At 43.5% G+C, this 24,896-nt stretch overlaps 2 protein-coding genes across 4 annotated transcripts in view; one reads left to right on the top strand and one right to left on the bottom strand.

Annotated features, from left to right (window-relative positions):
- Positions 1 to 24,896, bottom strand: part of RPL31 (ribosomal protein L31) — a 288,373-nt gene that overhangs the window by 248,338 nt on the left and 15,139 nt on the right. The window lies entirely within an intron of this gene.
- On the top strand, positions 979 to 18,047 carry CHST10 (carbohydrate sulfotransferase 10). 2 transcript variants are annotated; one of them, XM_048961857.1, is made up of 7 exons: positions 1,021 to 1,089; positions 1,745 to 1,856; positions 5,916 to 6,050; positions 8,705 to 8,802; positions 10,818 to 11,052; positions 14,088 to 14,193; positions 14,749 to 18,047. In XM_048961857.1, the coding sequence occupies exons 3-7, from the start codon at positions 5,939 to 5,941 to the stop codon at positions 15,284 to 15,286; spliced, it is 1,089 nt and encodes a 362-aa protein (XP_048817814.1). In that variant the 5' UTR covers positions 1,021 to 1,089; positions 1,745 to 1,856; positions 5,916 to 5,938; the 3' UTR covers positions 15,287 to 18,047. The 2 variants fall into 2 exon arrangements, with proteins under 2 accessions (XP_048817818.1, XP_048817814.1); XM_048961861.1 differs by lacking the exon at positions 1,745 to 1,856 and having other exon boundaries at positions 979 to 1,089.

Here is a 24,896-nt window from a genome sequence, read left to right as displayed (position 1 = left end):
AGATGCAGTGTCCACAAGTTGCACCAGGGGAGGTTCAGGCTGGATATTAGGAAAAATTCCTTCTAAGAAGGAGCAGTGAGGCAGTGGCTGCCCAGGGAGGTGGTGCAGTCACCATCCCTGGAGGTGTTCAGGAAACGTGGGATGTGGCACTGAGGGATGTGGTCAGTGGGCATGGGGGTGATGGTTCTACTAGATGATCTTTGAGGGTTTTTTTTCCAGCCTTAATGATTCTGTGATTCCCATGACCAGACACAGAGAACACAGCTGGGTCAAGCAATAGGGGCACAGCTTTTGGAGCCAGGCAATAAAGCCTCTCCTACGTGTTCTATCACACAATTTCATGTTTCAAGATACGTCTTCAGCATTCAGCAGGACTTCAAATGGCAAGGCTTTGCCCCACTGTCAGTGTCTCCTACAGGGGCTTCCACACCAGGAGCTTCACTTCTGCAGGGCTTGGGAAATACTATTAGGGCAGCATTAGGAAACTATCCACGACATTTTCAGAGGAATTGATCAGTCAATGTACGCCTATCCGACAGCCGATCCGAGCATTGGCTTATCTTCCCACAGAGAAGGGGCCGAGGGCTGCGGCGGGCCCCGTACCTGCGGGAAGAGGACTCTCTGGGGCCGAGACCCGCGGGGTAGGGCATCCCGCTCCCGCCGGAGCGAGGTGAGGCGGGGTAGGGCGGGGCGAGGCGAGGCGAGGCGAGCATCTTTTCCCTCCCTCCTGCCTCCGCCCCAGGGCTGGCGGCCGGCAGGGACGCTGAGTCTGCTCGGAGCGGGGCGTTCCGTCCCCACGGCTGCCTCCACCTTCTTCCTCCCAGCGGCGGGGCTGGGGGCGCCGCCGAGGCCGGGGCCTACCCGCGGCGGGAGGAAATGGAGGCGGCGGCGGGGTTGGGCGGCGGCGGCGGCGGCAGCAGCAGCGGCGGCAATCGGGGCTGAGGGGGGAGGCGTCGCCGCCGCCCGCAACCGGGCGGGGAGATGCGGCAGCCGCGGCCGGAGCGCCGCCCCGCCGCGTAAGGCGGGCCCGGGCCGGAGCGGCGCCCCGCCGCGGGGGCCGGGGCTGCGGGAATCGGCGCCGTAGGGCCGGTAAGTCGGCGGCGCTTCCGCCTCGCGCTTTCCGAGCCTGGGGAAGGGGGAGGAGGGGGTGTTCAGCTGGAGGCCCGGCAGCCCGCAGCGGGAGCAGGCCGGGAGCCGCGGTGGGAGGCGGGTCGCCGTGCCTAGAGCCGCCGCGGGGACGAGGCTGTGTCCCCCGCAGGAGGTTACTTTTCGCGAGTGGTCGCGGAGCGGGCGGCCGAGGCCCGGGTGCGGTGATGGCAGGCCGGGCTGTCAGCGGTGGGGCAGAGCTGGCGGGTGCCCTGCACGGAGAGAGAAGCTTTGCTTATGGCTCTGGCAGGGAAGATTTTCTCCTCCTTAACCGGGAAAAGTTTGCTTCTGGTTAGCCAAGCTCCATCGCCTGCCTGCACCCGGATCTGGCTTTTGGGCTGTGGATAGGCTTTGCTTGACGCAGCCCATATCTGTCACACCGCAGTAGTGTCCCATGTTCCTGATGCAGGCTCACCCTGCTCTTATCCCTCCCCTGAGGCAACGAGCATCTCAGCATCTAGCCGGCTGGGGAAGCCCTGATGCTGGGATAACAGCTGCTGCCACGCTGCAGAGAGCGTTCAGGGCCCTGTGTGGCCCCAGTGTCTGTCTGGGAGGCTGCCTCTCAATGCTGAGCTGAATGCCTTGCAATGCTTCCCAGCGTGGCTGCTGTCTGCCAAGCCCCTTCACACCAAGCCTGCCTATGGCCCAGGATGGTGATGCGGCTGTGCTGGGATGCTGAACTAGTTCTCTGCCTTCCTTCCTGCTGACAGGTGAGCTACACGTGCTCGGTGAAAGCTGACCGTTTTTGAGAGCAGGTGACAAGCCTGTGAATGCTGTCAAGGTGCTGAAAAGCCTTCAGAATCAGCTTTCAGAAATACCTGTTGTAACGTGCTTTATGGCATTTAGCATCATCATTCAATTTTAAGAAGTGAGCCTGTGAAAGATTTTGGCTTGCTTTTTTTTTTTTTTTTTTTTTTTTTTTAAGTATAAGAAATTGTCCAGATCTGTTAACTTTATCTGAGGAGAAGGGAGGCTTTGATGGAAATGAATTGGATATCTCATCTTACTGCTTTTAGTTCTTTGTTGTGCACTTCGAGTTATGTCATTAGTCACATGCTGGTGATAGGCAAGTAGGTTGATGGTTGGAGGCTCCTAGTGTACTGCTGTCATTTACTGTGCACTGTCCCACCAGGGACAGTGGCCCCTGCCCAGGCACCATAAGCTGCCAAGCAGGGGCCTATGTTTTAAGTTTTAATACTGTTTAAATCTTCAAGTCTCCTTCCATCATGTTCTGCATAGCCCTATTCATTCCCAGGGCATGTCTTTGGTTTCTGGGGATGGCTGCCAGCTCTCAGCATTGGTGGATCGTGTCTGCCAGCTCTATGGCTACCAGGGCCTGGCTTGCTTCGATGATTGTCATTCATACTCATACCTAAAAAGCTCTTTAGAAGTAGATGGAAGACCACCTTCTGGAGAGCAGGAGGGAATGGCTAAAGTAGCATAACAAGAGAATAGGACAAAACTTCCTGTTCAGGATAAATTTTTAAGTAGATGTGATACTGAGGGACATGGCTTAGTGGGTATGGTGGTGATAGGTTGATGGTTGGACTAGATGAGGTCTTTTCCGACCTTGATGCCTTGAGCTGTCATTCTGCACTCTGTTCTGTCATTCACAGGAATTTTCCCCAAAGTCCTAGTGTTTTTTTCCCAATAGGATGTTCCTCACAGACAGATCAGCTCACTTACTGAGTCTTGTTCTTTGGTTCATGATTGTGTATATGTTCCCCGTTGTGCTTCTGTACATGCTTTGGGAAAACTGGCACCTGACTGCTCTGGGGGCTGTGTGCCAATTTGGATTCAGGGCAGATAGCCAGAGATGAAAGAACAGAGGAATGCATGGAGACAAGGTTGGTGGTTTTTGTTTTACCTTTTTTTTTCCTTTTTTTTTTGGCTCCTGTGCCCCTAAAGAACACAGAATTGTAATAAGAGGGAAAAGGAGCAATTTGAAAAATCCCTTTGTGTTATGTTATGACAGGATGAACTGAGCCTTCAGTGATGTTCTTGGTTTTTCTACTTGTAAGGAAAGAATATTTTATGCAAGAAGTAAAATGTGCATTTAGAAGTTAAAGGAAACATTTAAAAGGGAGATTCAGGAGCTAATATGTATGTACGTGTGTTCACTAGAAAATAAGTAGCAGGAAAGACAAATTGCAGTATGATCAGAGATAGACAGGAAGTGTGATTACTGTATGTGAAAATGATGAAAAATATCTCTGTTAGGAAAGAAAAAGCTAGAGAAAGGGGAGCAACATAAACACCTTCTTTTAAAAATGTTGATGGTCACCTCATTTAAGTGAGAATAATGATTTACTTCTGTGTATCATTTTGAGTAGTTCTGCTTCTTAGAGTAGATGCAGTTTTGTTTAGGTGCTGGAAGTGAGTAATCGTGCCAGCCATTGTAAGTACATTTTGATAAATCCTCTGACAACACAATTCCATCAGGGAATCTGGTTGTAGGTTTGCTTTGTGCACTTAGTGTTTTCTTTTCAGCTTCAATGTATTGAGGGGTAATAATGGTGATTGTTATGGATGTGACTGTGATCCCGTCCCATTGCTGGCCTACCCATAGAGCAGAGGATTTGGCTGCAGGCCCTGTGGGTACTGACTGCTGTTGTTTTCCAAGTTGGAGTGCATCGGAGCTGCTCTCCCCGTGACATTCAACACAACTTCATGGAACTGCAGTACATAAATTACTGAAAGCAACAGGGATCCACATTCCTTACTGAATGACGTGTATCCATCATCGTTATGAAAACGGTTGGCCTAGCAGGGATACTCTGACTGTCAGAGGTCTGTTTCTCTTGGCTTTATGTAGAGCAGGTGTCATGGGTTAGATGGGATGATCCATCCCAGACCATTTTTCATGTCTTTGAAGTGCCAGCTTGTCTAAAAGCAAATGTGGTGAGTTCTGGTGTCTTGAACAGAAGATAGCTGATGCTGTAGCATACTTCAAAACAAGCACCTTTGGGAGCTGATCGTTTGGAGAAATTTGGCATTATTGTAATGGTATGGTGAGATTCCTCCGTCTGTTTTCAGCTGCTTGCCTTGTCTGCACATGCGTTTGGTGTACCCTGGAGACATTTCACTTCTATCGGCTCCAGTGAGAACTCTTAGAATCATTTGCATTGCTGGAAGGCAGAAGCTAGTTGGAAAAGCAGTCAGCACCTGTAGCAGGAGTAAGGGTGTGGCAGACGGATGTGTTGGAAGAATGTCAGAAGCTTCAGTGGGTATGAAAAGGCAAAACACTGGTATGCAGCCAAAAAAAATAATGCAAAATTTGCTCAGAAGCAATAACTAGCATGATTTTATAAGCTGGGAATGAGGGCCTCTCCTCTCTGACAGTTCATTCAAGTGGCTGTGCAGAAATGTGATGGCACTCCATGCAGGTGCTTTTTTGTTTTTGTTTTTTTTTGCATCTGTACAAATCTCCCAAGACTGTTGTGAGAATCTCACTGCATAAAGTATTTGATTTAAATCCTATTTGGTGAGGAGTTCTGAAGTTGCATTATAAATGTTCTCCAAAGGAAGAGTTCACTTACTGCTGTGAGGAAACTCCTCCTGCTGGCTGTGTGGGTAATAATTAACATCATGGAAATCAAAACTTTCCAGTTGATGCTTTACTGGCAACAAAAGTAACAAAATGAAAAGGAACATTACTGCCTTGAAATACAGCTTTGGGTTAAGCTTAGTGTGTTGGCTCAGTAGCATCTTGCCCGTGGTTTTTGTAGGCTGGGCAGGAGAGGAATGTCTTGTGTCCTGAGTTGACACAGGACAGTTATGAATACTGTTAACGTTGATCTGCTGGCTGGCCACCCTGAGGAGTGGAGCTTTCCTCATTTTACCTTCTTGTGCTGTGATCATCCGCCTCAGAAATTTAAATGGGGGAAAAGAACTACCCTCAAAAAAAAATTGGAGGTTTGCTGCTTTGACCCTGGGCAGCCTAATCGGGGGGGGTGGCAGCCTAACTCACAGCAGGGGTTTGGAACTGGATGGGCTTTTGAAGCCCCTTCTAACCCAGAGCAATCTGTGAGCAGTCAGACCAAGGTGGGGTGAATGAGGAAAGAAATATCTCGCTGATAGCAGCAGGTGCTCATATTGGCTAAGCAGTTGTTTCAGTTGAAAGAACAGAAAAAAGAAAAGAAAAAAAAAAAAACAAAAAAACTACCAGCAAATAGAAGGAGAGGAGTCTGCTGCTTTTCTTTTGTTGTATATATGATGTACTTTCTGGACACGCTTACCTGGGGTGTGTTCAGAGAAGGGCAACAGAGCTGTGAGGGGTCTGGAGCACAAGTCTTACGGGGAGCAGCTGGGGGAACTGGGATTGTTCAGTCTGGAGAAGAGAAGGGGAGGCCTTATCTCTCTCTACAATTTCCTAAAGGGAGGTTGTGGTGTGGTGGGGGTTGGCCTCTTCTCCTGTGTAACTAGTGATAGGATGAGAGGGAATGGCCTCAAGTTGCACCAGGGGAGGTTCAGGCTGGACATTAGAAGAAATTTCTTCTCTGAAAAAGTGATGAGGTGCTGGGATGGGCTGCCCAGGAGGGTGGTGGGGTCACTGTCCCTGGAAGTGTTAAGGAAAGATTTAGGTGTTGTACTGAGGGACGTGGTTCAGTGGGAAATTCTGGTGGTAGGTGGACAGTTGGACTAGACTTGGAGGTCATTTCCAAGCTTGGTGATTCTGTGATATACTTAACTAGAGTTTGGTTATGGAGAGCATTTTTCTAAACTGGAACAAAAAGCATTCATGTGCCTTTCTTTCCCCTTTCAAACAGGAAGCAACAACTTTATATGGCTCATGTCTGACAACATGCACCACCAGTGGCTGCTTCTAGCTGCATGCTTTTGGGTGATATTCATGTTCATGGTTGCCAGCAAGTTTATCACATTGACTTTTAAAGATCCAGATGGTAAGTTCAATGTTTGCTGGGAAAGAGGAGATGGTATAGTCATTCACATAAATGCACTTCCTGTGCAAAATGCTTCTCAGCACGTTACCACTCTTTTTCAGTAGGTCTGAGAACAGCACAAATAAATCTGTAGAAATGTCAGTGCTGATGTTCAATTCCTGCTTGTCTTGGTAGAAGTCTGCAAACTTTGTATCGGATCCTTTTTTCTTTTTCCTTAGTGCTCAGGAACAGAGGAAAACATGTTTTGCAGTTTTGTCTTGTGAGGTCTGCTTTTTCAGATGTACTCAGCTTGAGTGTCTTCATCTCCGAAGAGGAGAATTTGTGTACAGAATAGTGTGTACAAAGCTACCTGTTTAAAAATGACCAAAATAAAGCTCCCGCAATACTCGTTTCTGTCCTCTTGTAACTGTAGCAGCATTGCGTATGGCTTGATTTCATGCAAAGCTTGTTTTCTTTCACAGCACACTTAGCCTAGCCACCTCTGCCCTGCTTCTTGCATTCAGCTTTATCCTCTGCCGTTTGACTGACAAAGAGCTGATAGGCTTTTGCTTAGCATAAGTAGCCCGGATGGTGTTAGACTGATGGGGAATTTAAGCCATTTGATGACACCACACAGCATGTTAGAGTTTTCTAAAGAAAGTCTAACGAAGAGCTGGTGTTAGGAAAAAAAAAAAATCGTCCTACAGAGAGCTTATGACACAACCTACAGTTCTAAGACATCTGTACTTGTGCACCTGCCTAAAATATGCAAAAAATATGTAACTTCTGAAGCACTGGGATCACTAGTGCTATTTGTATTGTTGACTTGATAGCAGATAAATATGCTAGGTGTACCTTTTAAGTCTTAAAGGTGAAAGCTATAGACTAACTTTGTAGATCTCCTCAGTTTTAGCTGTTTTTGAGCCTTGGTATATCTGCAGATGTGCCAGCCTTATGTAAGGTAGTTAAATGTTCCAGTATTTTATGCTATGCCAACTCTTGTTTCTGAGCTTAAGTATTATGTGAGTGGTTATTTCCACCAGAAGTTGTCAGAGGAACTAAAATGTACTTAAAATAATAAATAAGCAGAGCACACCCTCTGCATTTATTTGCTTTTCATTATCTTGCCTTACCATTTTTTGTCTTTTTTTTCCTCTGTGCTGAATCCTCTTTCTTATTTGGATAGGAGGATCTCTGAGCAGGAGCTCCATAATTTTTTAAGCTTCAGTCTTACAAAGCCATGAGTATGTAGGTGTTGGAGTTTGCAGTGTTTATATTGGGACTGATGAAGGGAAGCAATGTGAATATACCAGGAGAAAGCCCAAGTAAGCATGATGGCTAATTCTGGAGGAACTCTTATTAAATTAAAAAAATAATACTTAAAAAAACAAGCAAAAAAAGAAAAAAAACCCAGATGTGTCAGGGGAGGTTCAGGTTAGATATTAGGAATACTTTCTTTTCAGAAAGAGTGGTAATGTGTTGGAATGGGCTGCCCAGGGAGGTGGTGCAGCCGTGTCCCTGGAGCCGTTCAGGAGACGCGTAGTTGTGGCACTTAGGGATGTTGCATTCCTTTCAGTTTCAAGTTGCTTTTCCATCTGTTCCTTTTGTTTAAATCCAGCATGGGCACAGTGGAGTGCTACCTTGAAAGGGGGGGGGCATAGGCAGTTGATGTCTTCTTGAGCATAAAACCATAAACAATTGTGGTTGCAGATGAAGAAAGACTATTCATAAAAGAATGAACTATATGAAGGGGAAAATAATTCAGTATGGATAGAAAGAAATTTTGAGGGAGAAATCCTGTTCTTTTCCCTTTGAGGTTAAGGAAGACTTCAATTTTTTTTTTCTTCCTGCATCACGTAAAACTACAGAACTGTGTTATTTTTCAGTTTCCCTGTAGCATGCAAATTGCAAAAAGATGCAGGAGGTTTTTCCCTTACATACTTTAATTTCGTTTGGGATTATTAGCTGCTCTAAAATAATTAAAAAGAATGAATGTATTCACTGAATTTGTTTTTCTCTTTGTGGAAGTCTCTAAGGAAAAGCCATCGTTCCAGTAATAAATAATAAAGGGATCTTGTATTCTTTAGTGCTGATTAGATCTGCTGCTAAGAAAATAAAGGTGCTCCTTAACAATGCTTTCTTTTTATTTTTTTGCTAATGTCTAAGAGTTTACAGTAGGTGAAACTTACCTATTAATATGGATGTGGGAAGGGCAGAAGCCTGCAAAATTACACTTTCCAGGAAGTTTATTGAAAAAATAAAAGTATTGTACTGTCGTATGCATCCAGTTGTTCTTCAACTAAAGAAAATTCCAATATCATACATTATTAGATCTTAAAACCTGTGCAAACATTATTATTTTTCCTGACATTTGGATTTTCAATTTCTGTGTTTCTTTGTATGCAGTTTGTTTTTGAAAGCCCCCTCAAGAAAGATAATGGTCATGTTTCTTTGAGAAAACTAAATTAAAATTACATCCAAAATTCCCATAGAGTATGTTCTTTAAAATATTCATAGCCTCTCATGTCTTCTCTAGTACTTTCCCATCTGGAAACAAATCGTAATGTTTTGCCTGCTTATTGCAGAAAATGTTTTTCCATTGTGTTGGCTGTAAAGCAGAAATTGTTGCTTTCCCCCCATCCTCCATAATGCTCCTATCTTTTTTCCTTCTCCAGGCTATGGTGCCAAACAAGAGCCATTAATACTGACAGCTGTGACAAAAGTGGAGGAGGCACGTGTGCCAGAGGAAAAACATTGGACTAAAGAATTCCAGGTGCGTACCATTGAGATAAGAGTTTATATGTATTAAAGAGTGGGAGAAAAGAGAGACTATGTAAGGGTTTCCTGTGGTTAAAGGAACTGCTAGACAGGAATCATTATTCGGACTTTAATTTTTCATTGAGCCAACAGAATTTCTTTCAGCTTCCCAAAGCTGCTTTGTTACAGTAACCTTCTATCTGTCCAAATTAATGCATTTCCACTTCTAGGAGAATATAGTTGCACTACCACTTTTATCAAGTCAGGTCAATCAGTTTTTGCTTGCCTTTCTTATGTAATGGCCCCATTTTGGGTTACTTGTTACAGTGTCTTAGATGTCTTGTTATAATCATCAGCTTCATGGTTCTCGAGGTCAAGCCTGAGTCTTGTCTGTTTTCATTCCTCTTGGTTCTTTGCCTGGTCTTTCTTATTCTTTTTTATCAGATTCCATTTTTTTTCTTCATCTTCTGTGCTCTTTGTGCTTTACATTGCAGAATTTGTCCAAAGTGAAACACAAACACAGTAGTATTCAATACAAGTTGATCCAAGTGCACAGTTCTGTACTTTCAGAAATAAAGCAGAACAGATGCAGTTCTTAGCAAATCCCTTGCTAATTCTCAAGGAAACTGAGAATTCCAAATGCAAATGTGAACTTAAGACTGTTTGCATGGAGAGCTAGGGCCAATTTTTTGCCATTGGATAAATCAGTCACCTAATATTTAGAGTATTTCTTTAAAGCAGTATGGAATGTGGATATCTGTATAAGCATGGCACTTTGTTTTCCTTATGTTAAAAAAAAATAAATAAAATTTAAGTTATCTTCACTGTACTTGGGAGAAGGGCTTCGTTCAGTGGAAGTCTGGCAGTAGCAAGTCTTAATATCTTTCTTTACTTGTATGGAAGAGGATAATAAAGTTCTTGATCTAAAACTATTCCCTCTTGACTTTGTGACAACGTGAACCACAGAACAATAATATTAATCTTGGTTGCATGCAAAAGGAATTGTTTTGATAAGCAATCTGTCAGGCCATCCAAATTGCATCTTGAGCAGGGAATGAATAATTGGGACAAAATGTAAAACCATCCCTTTCTCATATGTTGCTTGGGCACTGTGTAAAGTACCATCTGAATAAAGAAACAGATGACAATGCTTGGTGGCGTTGGACCTGGTCAAATTCAGCTTCTTATATTTACTTGAGTAATAATGAAGTCCCTCCAGAGTGAAAGCCTGAGAGTTAGCAGTGGAAATAAGAATGATGTACTTCACTTTGCAGCGTGGCTTTCTAACCTTGTGCTTGCTGCAAAAGGTAACAGCGTTAAAATAAGGAAGTTGTGAAGCTAAAGAAAAGTTTGACACCATAATGTGCTGTGCCAAAACTATAGATGAATTTTTCTTTGCTATTAACAAAGAATTGGCAGTGTAAAATCTGTTTTGCTGTGAACAGTGTTATCTCTTTCCTTCCCAGATCCAGGTGTGTAAATCACACTTAGTGGAAGGAGGACTCTTCAACAGAAAATTAAAATACTTGTCATCTGTGTATCAGGCAATCTTGTTCTTTCTCTCTCCCAATTAACCATGAGGCAGAGGGATGTGGTTGTAGTCAGGGCTCTCTCCTCTGGAATGGACTGCCCAGGGAGGTGGTGGAGTCACCAAGCCTGGGGGTGTTGAAGGAAAGGCTGGGTGTTTTGTTGAGGGACATGGTTTAGTGGGAGCTATTGGGAATAGGTGAATGGTTGGACTGGATGATTTTTTAGGTCTTTTCCAACCTTGGTGATTCTATGATTCTATAATTCTTAGCCTCACAAAAGTTAAACAGGTCATCAGTTTTTGGATAAGAGGAATGCCATGTACAACACATACAGCAGCAGTGCAGGAAGGAAACTGTTACTTCTTCAGTTTATGTTTAGTAGTGTTATCATGAGCATAAGGATCATTATCATGCACAGTTTGAGGACTTTTACAGTTTAGAATTTGATCTGAAACTAAACATTTGCACTTTGTTTTTTCTTTCTCCCCTCTATTTTATAAAGCCTACTGGAAAAGCTTTCACTGGAAATCTGCTACACCATCCCTTGGTTCATATGGAAAGACTTGAGCTTCTCCGGAATGTCTGCAGAGACACTGCATTGAGTAATCTCTCTCACACTGCGGTTTCCAAATTCGTCTTGGACCGAATATTTGTGTGTGACAAGCACAAGATCCTGTTTTGTCAGACGCCAAAAGTGGGCAACACTCAGTGGAAAAAAGTCTTGATCGTTTTAAATGGTATCTACTCAGTTGTGGGTGTGTGGGTTTTTTTGAGGGGGAGGAAAGAGCAGAATTGGTCCAACTGGGACAGGACTAAAATGGATTCTTTCTGCCTTTCGGTGCACTGATACTTAATTTCAGCTACTCATTCGTCACAGTTGCTTCTAATCCTTTCAGAAGATCTATTTTTAAAGAAAATAAACCTGTTCTTTCTGTGAAAATAAGTACTGTTAATGTTTGACTCAAGAATTCTTTGAGTCATAATAGTGCACATATGCATGTGGTAGGTAGGTTTGTTATCTTTGAAGGGGTGGCACTGATTTAAAGGGTTTGAAACAAGTAAATTACAAGGTACCACAATTCCCTAAGAAATGACTGTACAAAATCTTGAACCCACCAACTTATAACTTCACTCTTTAAGGCACGAGGAAAGCTTATTAAAATTCAGCATCTGCTGTAGATCTGTGGTGGTGAAATCATGTGTACGTGTAACCACCAAGCCTCATATGAGTTAAGGAGATTCTGAGGCACTTCAGAGTAGAATTTATTCAACACAAGTGTGTTATAAAAGACTAAAAGAAGGAGTAAAAGGACTGGTGTTTGAGTAACAAACTATGAGGCTTGGTCTGTCTACTTGGACCTAGAACACTCCTTCAGTAGCATGGTATGCCAATACAAATAAGCAGTTTCTTCAGAGTTTCCCACTGCACCACTGGGTGCACACATGCTTAGCTTGATTGTATTTAATATAACACACCTTTGTTTAACTTAAGACATCATCTTGTACCAGGACTGTATCTTTCCTATGTATAGCCAGGTCAATTGGAGCCCTTTGGTGGCTTTACAGGCAACATGGTTCATCAAGGTATAGGTGATACCTGAATACAATAAACCTATATTTCTTGTTATGAGAACCCTCAGAACAGCCAGCTCTTCTGTTCGTGTTCTCTCGACCTTGCATGAAATAGTTCGCATACCAATAAGGAAACAGTTACAAGTTGACAAAGGAGCTGTGTCCCTCAGCAAAACTTTTGTTCTAAGGAGTATGTCTCCAAAGACTTGTATATTAGTTTCAGTCTTGATCTATGGATCAGAGCTTAAAATCCAGAGAAGATAGGCGCGCACGGAGGTACACACTTGTTTCTTAAATGCCTATGTAAACTGCATTGGAAAAAAATACTGAGTATGAAACTACATGAGTGCATTAGAACTACCTTCCTTTGCCTGATTTTAACAGAGAACATGCAAAGAATCGCTCAGGACTGGCAGGGTTTTTTGTTGTTCGGTGGAGGATAACTGATGTCTTACTAGCAGAGAACCTTTTTCTTTGAGATTCCAAGTTCTGGCATGCTGGATAATGATAGAGAATTGTGTCTGAATAAATATTGGTCTCTTCTGTCTTGTGCTGCCAGTATGTGAGTATGTGCTGATGAAGACCATCTCTTTCACTGTTGTAACTTTTGTCTCTTTGGGTAGTTTCCACAAATGGAACTGATACTTAGAGGGGAATACTCTGCTTCTGAAAGTGGTATGTGTAGGTTCAGGGTGGAGAAACAGCTGTGGCACTGCTGGGAAACAAATTCTGATACTGCTTGTATTCATCCAGAGCTAAGGTGCAATAAAAGCTTTCAGTTTCTGAGGTTATCTAATCTGACATCTACTGTGCACGTGGAGTTCCCCTAGAGTGCCAAAAAGTGTAATTAGAAAACTAAAATTAATAAAGTATTTCCCCACACATAGAAAATGATAAAACTGAGAATCTGAGTTGCGTGCATTATTCATCACAATTCTGACTGCTCCTAAGGTTTTTATTGAAACGTTAATTATCTACATTACTTTTGTGGTAGAAATATTGGAACAGAGAATGCCACAGAGACTTTCAACTAAACAGCTTGCTTTGCATCAGCCTGTTCTCAGTGTGTGTTGGCTTTCTGAAATGATGCTTTGTGTGAAGGCTTACTCCTGAGGCCCAAGGGGTCGCATGAGATGTTTTTCAAGGTCATAAAAACTTCCAGGATTGGATTCTTAAAAAGAATGCATGAGAACTTAGTGACAATTTTTCTTGTCAGTTTACATCCTTGGAGGGGGGGGGGGGGGGGGGGGGGAAGAATATCTGAAGCTTTTTTGTTGTTAATTTTAGTGCTTTTCAATCTGTGTGATATTGTATGATTGGAATTTTTGTTTGAGCATAGTGTAGTCATTAAAGGAATGTTATGGATCCTGAGAGCAAAATGCTTTTGCGTTGGCACAGTTCCAAAAGCAGCCCACAGCATTTATTTTTTGCTGGTGGTGGAAACTCGGAAAAGATGCTGATTCCTTCTCTGGAATTAATTCTCAAAGTCTTCCCCCATTTGTATGTGTGGGCAGAGGAAAAGACAGTGGGGACACTGAAATGGGAAGTTATGGGCTTAAGCATAATTGCTGATGAAATTCTTCTAAGCCTCATGGCCTTGGATTTTGGTGTTAGTTAGCCATGAGAACTGAGCTTGTTTAGCTTGGAGAAGAGAAGACTCCAGGGAGACCTCCTTGTGGCCTTCCAGTACTTCAAGGGAACATATTAGCAGGAAGGGGAAGGCTGTTTACGAGGGTGGATAATGATAGGACAAGGGAGAAGGGTCTTAAAGTGAGGCAGGGGAGGTTCAGGTTAGATATTAGGAGGAAGTTTTTCACAGAGGATGGTGACACACTGGAACAGGTTGCCCAAGGAGGCTGTGGATGCCCCATCCCTGAAGGCATTCAAGGCCAGGCTGGATGTGGCTCTGGGCAGCCTGGTCTGGTGGTTGGCGACCCTGCACATAGCTGGGGGTTGAAACCACATGATCATTGTGGTCCTTTTCAACCTAGGCTGTTCTATGAGCTTTACAGCTTCCGTTCAGCTTTATAGTCAGAATCTTTTGTCGTTTGACAGCATCAAACATTGTAACCATAAACACTGAAAACAGGGGAAATTGGAAGATAAACTAAAAAGCTGTCAGCCAAAAGCATGCTCAGTTTTGCTTTTTTTTTTTCCCCCCTCTTGAAAAATCCTCTTGCTCTCTTTTCAATTTTTGTAGGAGCATATTCTTCCATAGACGAGATCCCCGAAAGCATTGTACATGATCATGAGAAAAATGGCCTTCCACGTCTGTCCTCCTTCAGTGACTCTGAAATTAAAAAGCGGTAAGAGATGAATGGCTTCCTGGGGACGTGGCAGGGGCTTGGAGTCAGGAGTGGGGTGAGCAGACTGGAGAGCAGACATTCAGCTGAAACACTTGGTGCTGAAGCAATGATTTGTCTAACTACCTGACATTGAAAATTGCAACCCTCTTTGTATTTAGCTGCACTGAGTTACTTTTTCTGTGTGATTGTGTATTTTATTTTGAGCTTACCCTCATAACATTAAAAATATCTTGAATTCAGAGTTTTCAGCATCATAGAGGATTTGGTCTCCTGTTTATTTGGATTGTGATAAACTAAGCTTCTCCAGCTGTAATAGAATGTGGAGGATGAGGAAGCTCTACTGACATTTTGTACTGTATGCAAAAACTTATAGTGAAAAATACAGACATTGTATTTCAAGCCCTACTGATGATAGTACTGATAGATTATGGAAGTAGCATAAGATTTATATTGCTCTCTCTGCAGTCAGTTTCCATACAGTTTGTAAGACTTTGCTAGGTGCTGCTTATATTTTCATAATTACTCAATCTTATTTTTTTTCCTTCTTCTGTTTAGACTGAATTTATACTTCAAGTTTTTTATTGTTAGAGATCCATTTGAAAGACTCATTTCTGCATTTAAAGACAAGTTTGTGCACAATCCTCGCTTTGAGCCTTGGTACCGACACGAAATTGCTCCCAGCATCATTCGTAAGTACAGAAGAAATCGCCTGGAGACCAAAGGGCTGCAGTTTGAGGATTTTGTTCGCTATCTGGGTGACCCCAATCACCGATGGCTGGATGTCCAGTTTGGTGATCACATTATTCACTGGGTAACCTATGTGGAACTCTGTGCCCCCTGCGAAATCACGTACAGTGTGATTGGACACCATGAAACCCTGGAGGACGATGCTCCCTACATTTTGAAAGCAGCCGGCATAGACCGTCTGGTATCGTACCCCACGATTCCGCCAGGCATAACAGTGTACAACAAAACAAAAGTAGAGAGGTACTTTTCAGGAATCAGCAAGAGAGACATAAGACGCCTCTATGCTCGGTTTGAAGGCGACTTTAAACTCTTTGGGTATCAGGAGCCAGATTTCTTGTTTAAGTGATGTTTGGGAGAAGCTCTGGAGAAGTGTCTTAATTGAAACCTGTGTGAATACCAGCTGCAACACTGACAGAGATGAGAATGACCTTTTGTTTTCTAGCTTTTTGATGTTGCTCCGTTCTTCCATGAAACATGTGTCATATGAAGAGTTAGGGGCTTAAAGTTGTTGCTTACTGACTGTATTTTCAATATGTGACACTGCAGTCTGTTAGGAATGAAGTCAGTTATCTAAAACACAGGATTTCACTTCTCTCCCTTCCTTGCAGGGGAAAAGAAAAAAAAAGGGAAAAACAAATGGACAATAGTCTTCCTTCTCCTTCTCCCAGGCAGAATGCAATTTAAAAATGTTGTGAAGTATTTATAAAGATGGCAATTTCATTGCAGGTTAATGCTGACATGTTTGTGAGCTCGATGATTCATGCTCATGAGAAGGGCATGCAGTCTCCCATGAGCTTTGAAAATTAGAGGCCAGTACAGGACTAAAGACTGATTGAATGCTTTACAAGTAAAATCATCTAGTTTCTGTCATGTGGCTGCTATAATAATAGAAATGCTGATCTAATCCCATTTTTGTTTGTCACAAAGTGAACCTAATTAGACAGAAGCTTTAGAACTGTTCAGAAAGGGGCTGGTTCTAAAGCCCAGTTATCTTTGTACTTTTGTCAAGTGTTTACTGTACTTACTACTGGTCTATTGAGCATCATCATTCTACCTTTGATTTTCAAGGTATTATTTAACTCCTGGCTATGTAAGTTATCTGAGAACACCAGAATCAAATGGAGCATAGGAGAATATGCATAGAAATATGAAGCCGTTAGGGGAACCTTAAGGAAAATTAATTTAAAATAAAGAATTAGTTGTATTTGTGGGAGCACATACAGAAATCAAAGATGCCACACATTTTGTTTTGTCTTCTAACAGTCAAGATCAATAAAGAAGCCACAAAAGCAGGTTGACATATGGAAGAGCTGCTAAAGTTACTTGGATTAATGGTCTTCCTTTTTCTTATATCCTGCCTTGCTCAGAGTTCTGTACCGTGCAGAACAGAACGTTTGTTTCCCTCTGAAAATCTATTCCCCTATTGCTGAAGTAGGCAGTATTTGGATCCTTCTGTTTTCATTCACTGCCATGGTGCCTGGAGTTTTAAAAGTCCAACATTTGTGTTACCAACAGGTGAGGTGGCAGCTTGCCAGGAGTGTGAATTTCACTTACATTTCTGTACGTGTTTTGTGTGTCAAAAAAACAGCAAACCAGAACTGAATGAATGCAGCCATAATAATTGCCTGTGCTTGCATTCTGCCCAATAAGGAGTTGTCCCATGTTTGAGCTCACCAGCAATAAGCATCAGCGTGCTGCTGCCTCATCCTGCAGTTCATGGGAGAGAGACCACAAGCCCAGACTGCAGCCATCGATCTGTCCAAAGTGAGCATGCAACCTGTGCTCTAAAATCCTGATCCTAAAGGATTACTTTTCAGATCAGTGTAACGTTGCTGGCTGGAAACGCTGCTGGCTGTCAGTGCTATGGAATCTGCTTTTCAGTGCAGCCCCAGCATGTTTTCCATAGCTTCTCTATCAGCACAAGGAAGCATCTTGGACTTGTGAAAAAGGAAAGCTGTGCCCAGCTGACATGGGCTGCCATCTGCAGAAAGGAAGCCCTGTTGTAGCTTGGATGTGGTTTCAGAAAGATCCCAACAGTCTCACTGAAATGAGAGAGGATCACTCACTGAGCATCATGAGAAGAGAACAGTCCCAGGTGGCAAATCTCCAAAGGTGGGATGATTATTATTATTATTTTGAGAAAAAGCAATGGTTACAGTGCCCTAACTTGTTAGTTCTTAACAAACGATAAAAAGATGTTAACAGCTCCAGGTTTCTCTGTTTTTCTTAATATGGGAGCTTAGCAAAATGTATTGTTAAACACATTTTGGAGCTAATGAGCTGATCAATTACCTCTCTGCGGATCTAAAATGTAACAGTGTGAATGATGTATAGTGAATTCAGGCCTTAAAAGTTTAATTCTAATAAAGATGAAAGTAGAATTGTTTTCCACTGAAAGCATAAGTTACTGATACAAATGTATCTGGTTTTATTGTCTCGGGTAAATTACTTCATGTATCAATTGTTTAAAAATGGCCAGGTGGGAAGTGCTGCATGAATCTCCACTAACAGCATCTTTTTTTTTTTTTTTCTAATGGCTTTCTGAGTTGAGTTCTCTGGGCTCCTGAGACTGAAGGAATTCGTTCCAGTGCAGGCAGAGTGGGCAGAGTATGCTGCGTTGGGAAGGAGGCTCTTGCTCTGCTAGTTATAATAAATTAAATGGCTGTGTTTTATTTTAACTTATTGGGACACTGTGCAAGGCTTTTACAAATTCAGTGGTGTGTATGAATGCCATTAGGACATCATTTGCCTAGCAAATACAGGTAATATTTGTGGTATACTTGGGGAACTCCTGGACTTAATTCTTGTTTTATGCCTATCTCTGTCTCTGGGTATGGCTTCTTTGTTGGTTTGTTTTGTTTTGGGTTTTTTTTTGGTGGTTGTTTGTTTTGTTTTTGTTTTTTCTCAGCAGCTTTTGAATCCTTTGGCCAATTGGAACATTAACTGGAACAAAGGAGAGTTGAACTTTTATAGGATCACTGAATCGTTAGGATCAGAAAAGACCTCTCAGATCACTCAGTCCAACTGTCAGCCCACCCCCACCATGCCCACTGCCCACATCCCTCAGTGCCACATCCACACGGTTCTTGAACACCTCCAGGGATGGTGACTGCACCACCTCCCTGGGCTGCCTGTGCCACTGCTGCTCTTCCTGGGAAGAAAGATTTTACAATATCCAACCTGAGCCTCCCCTGATACAACATGAGGCCATTCCCTCTCATCCTGTTGCTGTTACCTGGGAAAAGTGGTCAATCCCCCACCTCACTACAACCTCCTTTCAGGTCACTGTAGAGAGCACTTAGAATTTTTTTTGTTGTTTTGTTTTTTCATGTGAGTTGTTACCCCTCTTTCTTGCAATAAAAGGAGATCCAGAATTTACTTGCCTGTGAACTATCTTTACAGGTGATGCCTAACTTCTTTTCTCTGCACTTCCCACAGTGAATTATCAAGGTGTGCTTTCTGATCATAGGCAATGAGGATGTTTTTTAGTAGTTAGTATATTCATGCAGATTTTTATTTTGGGAAGTGTTCTTTATAAGAAGTAGCAACTCGAAAGTGCCCTGAAAATACAGATTTTTCCCAGATAACCCTGTTGTTTCCCCTTTGTTATTTCAGTATTTCCCTGGGTGCTGCTGAGGGTGGCAGCTCCCTGCTGCAGGCACCAGCTCTGTTGTCAGCTCCACGAAGCCATCAGACAGTTCCAGCTGCTGTGTAACATTACTTTTTTCCACATGCTGTTAATAATTTTGTTGGCTGGGAAAGCCACATTTTGATCTTATCTGCACTCCAGACAGTTTGCGGAGAAAAAAGATTATATAGGGATTGCTTAAATTTATTTTCTTAGATGTTAAGGATGCCTTGTCAGTGTCTGTACCTGATGCTTGATGAACAAAGAGAAAGACGAGTGATATTTCTGCTTCACGGTCTTACTGTGGTTTACACGGGAGCCCCATGGAAATGCGAAGAGGTGTAAATTCTACCTGTGCTTGTTTAAAATGTAAGGGTGTAAGGGAAACATGGCATGTGATATGGGTCCTGGAGGTCTGTCTCGGTTATTGCTTGTGACGTGCCAGCTGCAGAGGCCAGCGTGGGTCCTCTTCTCATGCTTGAGAATACCTCTGTGATGTCAGAAGCAGCCTGTGGGTGGTGCAGAACTCCCCTCAGCCTTTCTGGGCTGATGCTGTGGGGATGGGTTTACCATCAAGTTATCCTCTTAGCAGCAAAGCCTGTCGTAACCAGGGTGAAGCGAGCAGTGTGAGGCCTGTGGATATGCAGCTGGTGGCCATGGGCTGCTGTAGGAGCAGATTGCTGCTCAGGGCTCACTGCTCTGAAGTCAGCATTTTCCCTTTCAATCCAGGCAGGAGGGAAAGGGAAGAAAGCTGTGTGTTTGCTTTGTGGCATAAGAGGAAACCCCACTGGAAGAAATTCTTGACTGTTAAATCCAATGTGTGGATGTACGAGGCTGAAAGAAGCAGCGTGCAGCCATGTCAAAGCCCTGGAGATACTGGACTCTGTGCTGAGAGGAGCATGGGGAGTCTCTGCTAGAGGTGTTAGAGGAGCAGTGTGCCACATGTGCCATGTAAATGCATACCCAAGGAGCAGCCACCAGCCTAAGAGAGTGCACATGGCAGCGTGAAAGCATAAAGCATCTGCTCTTGGTGTCTGCTTGATGGCACAGCAAGGAAAAAAGTGCTTTCCCTGGAAAGGAAGTAAGTAAAAAGTAAGGCTAAAGGGTACACTGTGAACTGCAGCACCCACCTGACTTCCCTGGGAGCGTGGAGCTCATGGGACAAAAGCAAATTTGCAGATAGGATGGTATACTTGAACCATCCAGCACCTGCACGCCTTCTGGAAAGCTATATAATGCTGTGAAGCCAGCTAAGGCTCCCAGCTATGCCAAAGCAAATGGTTCTCATCTAGGGAAAAGGTATGGCTATGCTGGAGGAAGTCGTTGTGGAATAACTGGGTCTTTTGACAGCTACAATTCAGAAACCTGTGTGACTTAAGAAGTTGGAACATTTTGTCTCCTAGACCCTTTTCTTCCTCTTCTCCATAGTCTGTCTTTTTAATTCAGTTTTATTTCCCTTCTTCTGAGAGGCCTTTATATGACATGTGACAGCATGACACCTGCCACTCTTATCAGAAGGGTGGATGAGGTTGCAAGAAGAACAAAACATCGTTTGTAACACTGGAGAAGACAAAGAAATTGAGATAAGGGAATTGCTATGAATAACTGTGGCAATGGTGAAACACCAACATTGCATGAGCTACCAATTCAGTGTTTCAGTGGTCAGGAATCCACTTAAGGAAAAATATTGCTGTTCTCTATTTCGAATCCTTGTTCATATGTTTTGAGTGAGTTCCAGTAAGGTTTTGTAGCAGGTAGATTTGAAATCTGCCATACAGCTAACCTTAACTACAGATCTGCCTGTTTTACTTTCATTCTGCTTTATGCACTGAATGGAGAAATAGCAGGCTCTTTTAACTTACTGTTTCTCCAGTTTCTGGCTGTTCTTTGAGATGTTCTACATTTTGTCTCTTAAAAAGGCAGTGAGCATCCTGGAGCAGCCAGGTCTCCCAAGTGCACCTCTATGCCTCTGTCTTCATCACAGGCTGCTTTCATCTGCCAGCATCCCTTTGCCTTTCATTAGCTTTTCAGCCTAGCTCTTCACTGTGAAGCCTGCCGAGATTTGTATTTATGATTAAAATTACACATTGAGAAATGTGTGGGGGTAAAGGGATTAGGGAAACAGTTGCAGCAAGAAAAAAAAATACCGAAAGACAAAGCATGAGGAAGGAACTTCCACACCTGTTCCACATTTCCACACCATTGCTCTGGTTTGTATGCTCTTGCTTGGATGCTTTTGGAACCTATGAGATTTTCCTGCTGGTGTCTCAACTGTGTGCATGCACTTGTTATTCTCTGGGGTAATTGGGACAGGCTCCTAGGCTGTCCTGTCAAGTGCTACGTGTCTGCATGGCAAAGATGTAGCAAAACTGATATTTCCTTGATTTGTGTCAGAATTGCTTCCAGAAGTAAGAAAAGGTGGAAAAGCTTGGGGTAGGAGCTTTCCACCTCTTCATTTAATTTCAATATGCTGTTTAAAGATATCTCTATGTGGGATTTTTAAGACACAGCAGTAAGGTGCAATTGGCTGGGTTGTGTTGTTTTTGGGTTGGTTGTTTTTTTAATTGTTTAAGTTTGTTTTTGTGGATTTAGGATTGGATGAATAGCTTCTTTGAAATGCCATTCTGATGGAAAACAAGGCAGGTGCCTTACTACTGTCACCAGGTGAGGGCCTATCGTATGATCGCTTGCCAGACAGAGAAAATCACTTCATTAGATAGTGATTTTTTCTTTAATATAATCCTCTTACTGACGGATTTTGAGCTTAAAATACACCATGGCCAATTTTCTTTGTACTCTCTTCTCCTATACTAGGGCAGTATTTGCAGAGTTTTCGTACTTCTGCTATTTTGGACCCTCTTTTCTGAAGCTTCTGGTTGGAAATGCTTCAGATTTAAACATTTTGGAATTTAAGGAAAGTGTGTAACTGGACTATAGATAGGCCAGAAGGACAAAAACCCAGTGGGCTTTAACGCAGAGCTGTATGCCAGCGGTGTGACATGGCTTTGAGAAAGCGGCCACCTGCCTGCCTGCATGCAGCAACCTATTTCCACTAATGACCACTGTATGTGGATGTGGTGAATAACGCTGTGGAGAGACATTACCTCGATGCCAGTTCTCATCGGTGGTGATAAGGGGGGATCATAGAATCATTAAGGTTGGAAAAGACCTTTCAGGTCATCTAGTCTAATCATCAGCCCACCCACCACGTCCCTCAGTGCCACGTCCACACGGTTCTTGAACACCTCCAGGGGTGGTGACTCCACCAGTACCCTGTACAGCGTGTTCCAATGCCTCACCACTCCTTCTGGGAAGAATTTTTTCCTAATATCCAACCCGTGTCTCCCCCGGCACAATTTATGCCATTATCTCTAGCATTCAAGAGGAATGAAGAGGTCTGCCTGCCAAAGAGCAGAGCTCCTGGCTTGTGTAGCTGTCCGAAAGTGTACTGGGCAAATGAAGGGCTGGTGGGAGAAGCTGACACCCAGAGAAGGAGGGGAGCCAAAAGACAACATAGTTGTAGACACCCAGTCTGTATAAGTCAGGAGCCAGCTGGGGCTGGAGGCTGGGAGGACATTTCCACATCACCATGTTGGTATATGGAAGAGAAGGGTCAGCAGAGGTACAAGGAGCTAATCTCATGCATCCAGCCCCATCCTGTGTGCTAAGCTCTAGTAGTTGTTCTCTCCTGCCTCTTTGCCTTCTTTTGATAATCATACTTGGAAATGTTGGAAGGAATGCAAACTTCTGTAAGGAGGAAAGAGTTTAAACTTTAACTCCCTAACTTTATTTCTGTAGCTCCAATCTTATGGTGCTCCAACCTGTCCATGTTTGAGTTGGACGTGGTGCAAACAGACATGACCTGATGGGAAAGAAGGGAAAGTACTGTGGAGTAACTCCTTCATTTTGACAGCAGTAAAGCGCTACCCTTCTCAGTACAGTGCAGTAACCTCACTGTATTTTCTGTGCCCTCCCCAATCCAGGGGGGAATTGGCAGCACACTAACATATGATTTCTTCTTCTCACCTGGATGCCAGCCCCAGCCCAGCAGGCTGACCTGAGTGCCTGTACAGCACAGGGCACACGGACACCCCTGTGCAAGGAGGCCTTGCAAGGCACCGCCGCTCAGATGGGTATTGCCTCCTGCAAATGAATCATGAAGCTTCGGTTCTCCTCTTCTTCCCTGTCCTAGATGTGCAGAATGATGAGTGCTTTTTCTGCAAAAGGAAGCTGCTCCTGTCAGAAACAGAGGTGGTTGCTGCGGGCATAGTACATCTAATCTATTCTATTGATGGCTGTGCCGGGTGAGCAAAACTTTTCCCTATGAGGCTGTGAATATTAAAGATATTTGTAACATTCTTAGGGAAAGTGTGAAGTTCCTGTAGGAGACAAAGCATGAATCAAATATTAATGCCTCTATTACCAGCAGATGCTTTTAAAAGACAGTTGTAACCTGTGGGTTCAATCATGCAGAGTGAATTCAGCATGTAGGCTGCCACCATTTACTGCTAGTGCAGATGATGCTGAATGCTGTTAGGAGCTAATCTGATGCATTATTTTAATTTTTCCCTGACTCAAAAATGATCAGACGTGGATGTGTTTGCTGTCAGTGCCACAGTCTAACACTCCAGGTGATGAGTGATAACTCTCATCAGCCACCTGAAAGTTTCACATGGAGTTGAGAGCTTTTTTCTCAGTGCTCTATTATGAAACATGTGGAGTCTGCTAAGTGTCTAAAAGCACAGAAAGATTTACAGAGTCAAGCAGTCTTTCCACTACTGCCTGCTCTTGTGCTCTTTCAATTCTAGCCCATGGCCTCTATGAATGGAATATGATTTCAATACACAAGAGACTATAATAATTTTCTGTCAGTAAGACACGTGCTACATTCCCAGTGGTTCTTGGTGTCTGTGGAGTTGCTTTTGGGTTTTGCTTTGTTTAAGGCATATGGGATTGGTGGTGAGTTCTGCAGTGTGACTGGATCCTGGAGCACCTTGTCTGCAGCTCTAAGGAGCCTAGGACTGCCTCATGGCATTTGGCTGAAGCAGCCTCCTTTACAGAATGGATTGCTGAAAGTTCCAGCCATAATAAGGCTTTCTAAACACTTTAGCCTTAAATCTCTGACTTTTATTACTTCTAATTTAGCCAGTCTTATCAGGCTGAAATCTCCTGCAGTTGGTGTACCTCAATACTGACTTGCTAAAAGCTAAAATTCTTGTGCCATTTCTGGGAACACTGTTTGGGACAGCTGCTTACGTCGTGTTGTGCCCTTGAAAATTTTACTGTGCTGTACTGTTGGTATTTAGTTAGTTAGTTAGATTTGCAATTGATGAAGGACTTGAAATTCAGTGAGAAGGTAAGGTTTGAAATGTGTCTTTTGATCTTTGTGTGATTAAAACCACTTGAGAAACTACAAGTCTTTGAAGAATTCAGGCCACACAAACTGGGAAAAGCCCTAGAGCTTGATGTCTAAACTCTTCATAGAGGGTATGACTTGTCCTGGTCTGCAAATGGTGAAGAAAGCTCTACTATCAATCGCTGTTCCCCATTGCAGTAAACTGCTGCAGACCAGCTGCAAGGTGTAAGTGGTGGCTGCCCTCTCCCCCTCTTTCCCTCACACCTTAGCATGGGAGTTGTTCTTACTTCAATGTCACATGCTATTGTTTTTACAGAATCCATATCTCATTCATTGTCCTGGAGAGATGGGTGTCCCTATCTGGAAAAAAAAAAGTAAGATGCCTGTGGTTCTTGAAGGAGCTAGGAGGTAGATATTGAGAGAAGGGAGAGAACTGCCCAATTATTAAGCAATCATATGGGACAGTTTGAGTGGGAAGGGACCTCAAAGCCCACATAGTCCCAACCCCCTGCCATACGCAGAACTGTCCAGAGCCCCATCCAACCTGACCTTGAGCGCTTCCAGGGATGGGGCACCACAGGTTCTCTGGGCAGCTGTGCCAGCGCTTCACCACCCTATGAGTGAAGAATTTCATCCTGATATCTAATCTAAATCTTCCCTCTTTTGGTTTAAACCATTCCTCCTTGCTCAGTCACTATTAGATCATGTAAAAAGTTGGTCTCCCTCCTGTTTATAAGCTCTCTTCAGGTACTGGAAGGCTGCAGTGAGGTCTCTTCTCCAGGCTGAACAAGCCCAGCTCCCTCAGCCTCTCTTCATAGGAGAGGTGCTCCAGCCCTCTCATCATTCTTACATTCCACCTCTGGTCCCACTGCAATAGCTCCATGCCGTTCTTGTGCTGGAGGTCCCAGACCTAGAAGCAGTTCTCCAGCTGGGGCCTCACAAGGGCAGAGCAGAGGGGGACAATCCCCTCTC

Source organism: Lagopus muta, chromosome 1 (assembly GCF_023343835.1).
Source record: "Lagopus muta isolate bLagMut1 chromosome 1, bLagMut1 primary, whole genome shotgun sequence".
NCBI lineage: Eukaryota > Metazoa > Chordata > Aves > Galliformes > Phasianidae > Lagopus > Lagopus muta.
This window is presented reverse-complemented; position numbering and strand designations above follow the sequence as displayed.

Excerpts from the sequence above, each read along its gene's own strand:
- CHST10 (XM_048961861.1), top strand. The coding sequence starts at position 5,939 with ATGTCTGACAACATGCACCACCAGTGGCTGCTTCTAGCTGCATGCTTT. Across the intron at positions 6,051-8,704 it reads GACTTTTAAAGATCCAGATG|GCTATGGTGCCAAACAAGAG; the intron begins GTAAGTTCAATG and ends TTCCTTCTCCAG. Across the intron at positions 14,194-14,748 it reads GACTCTGAAATTAAAAAGCG|ACTGAATTTATACTTCAAGT; the intron begins GTAAGAGATGAA and ends TCTTCTGTTTAG.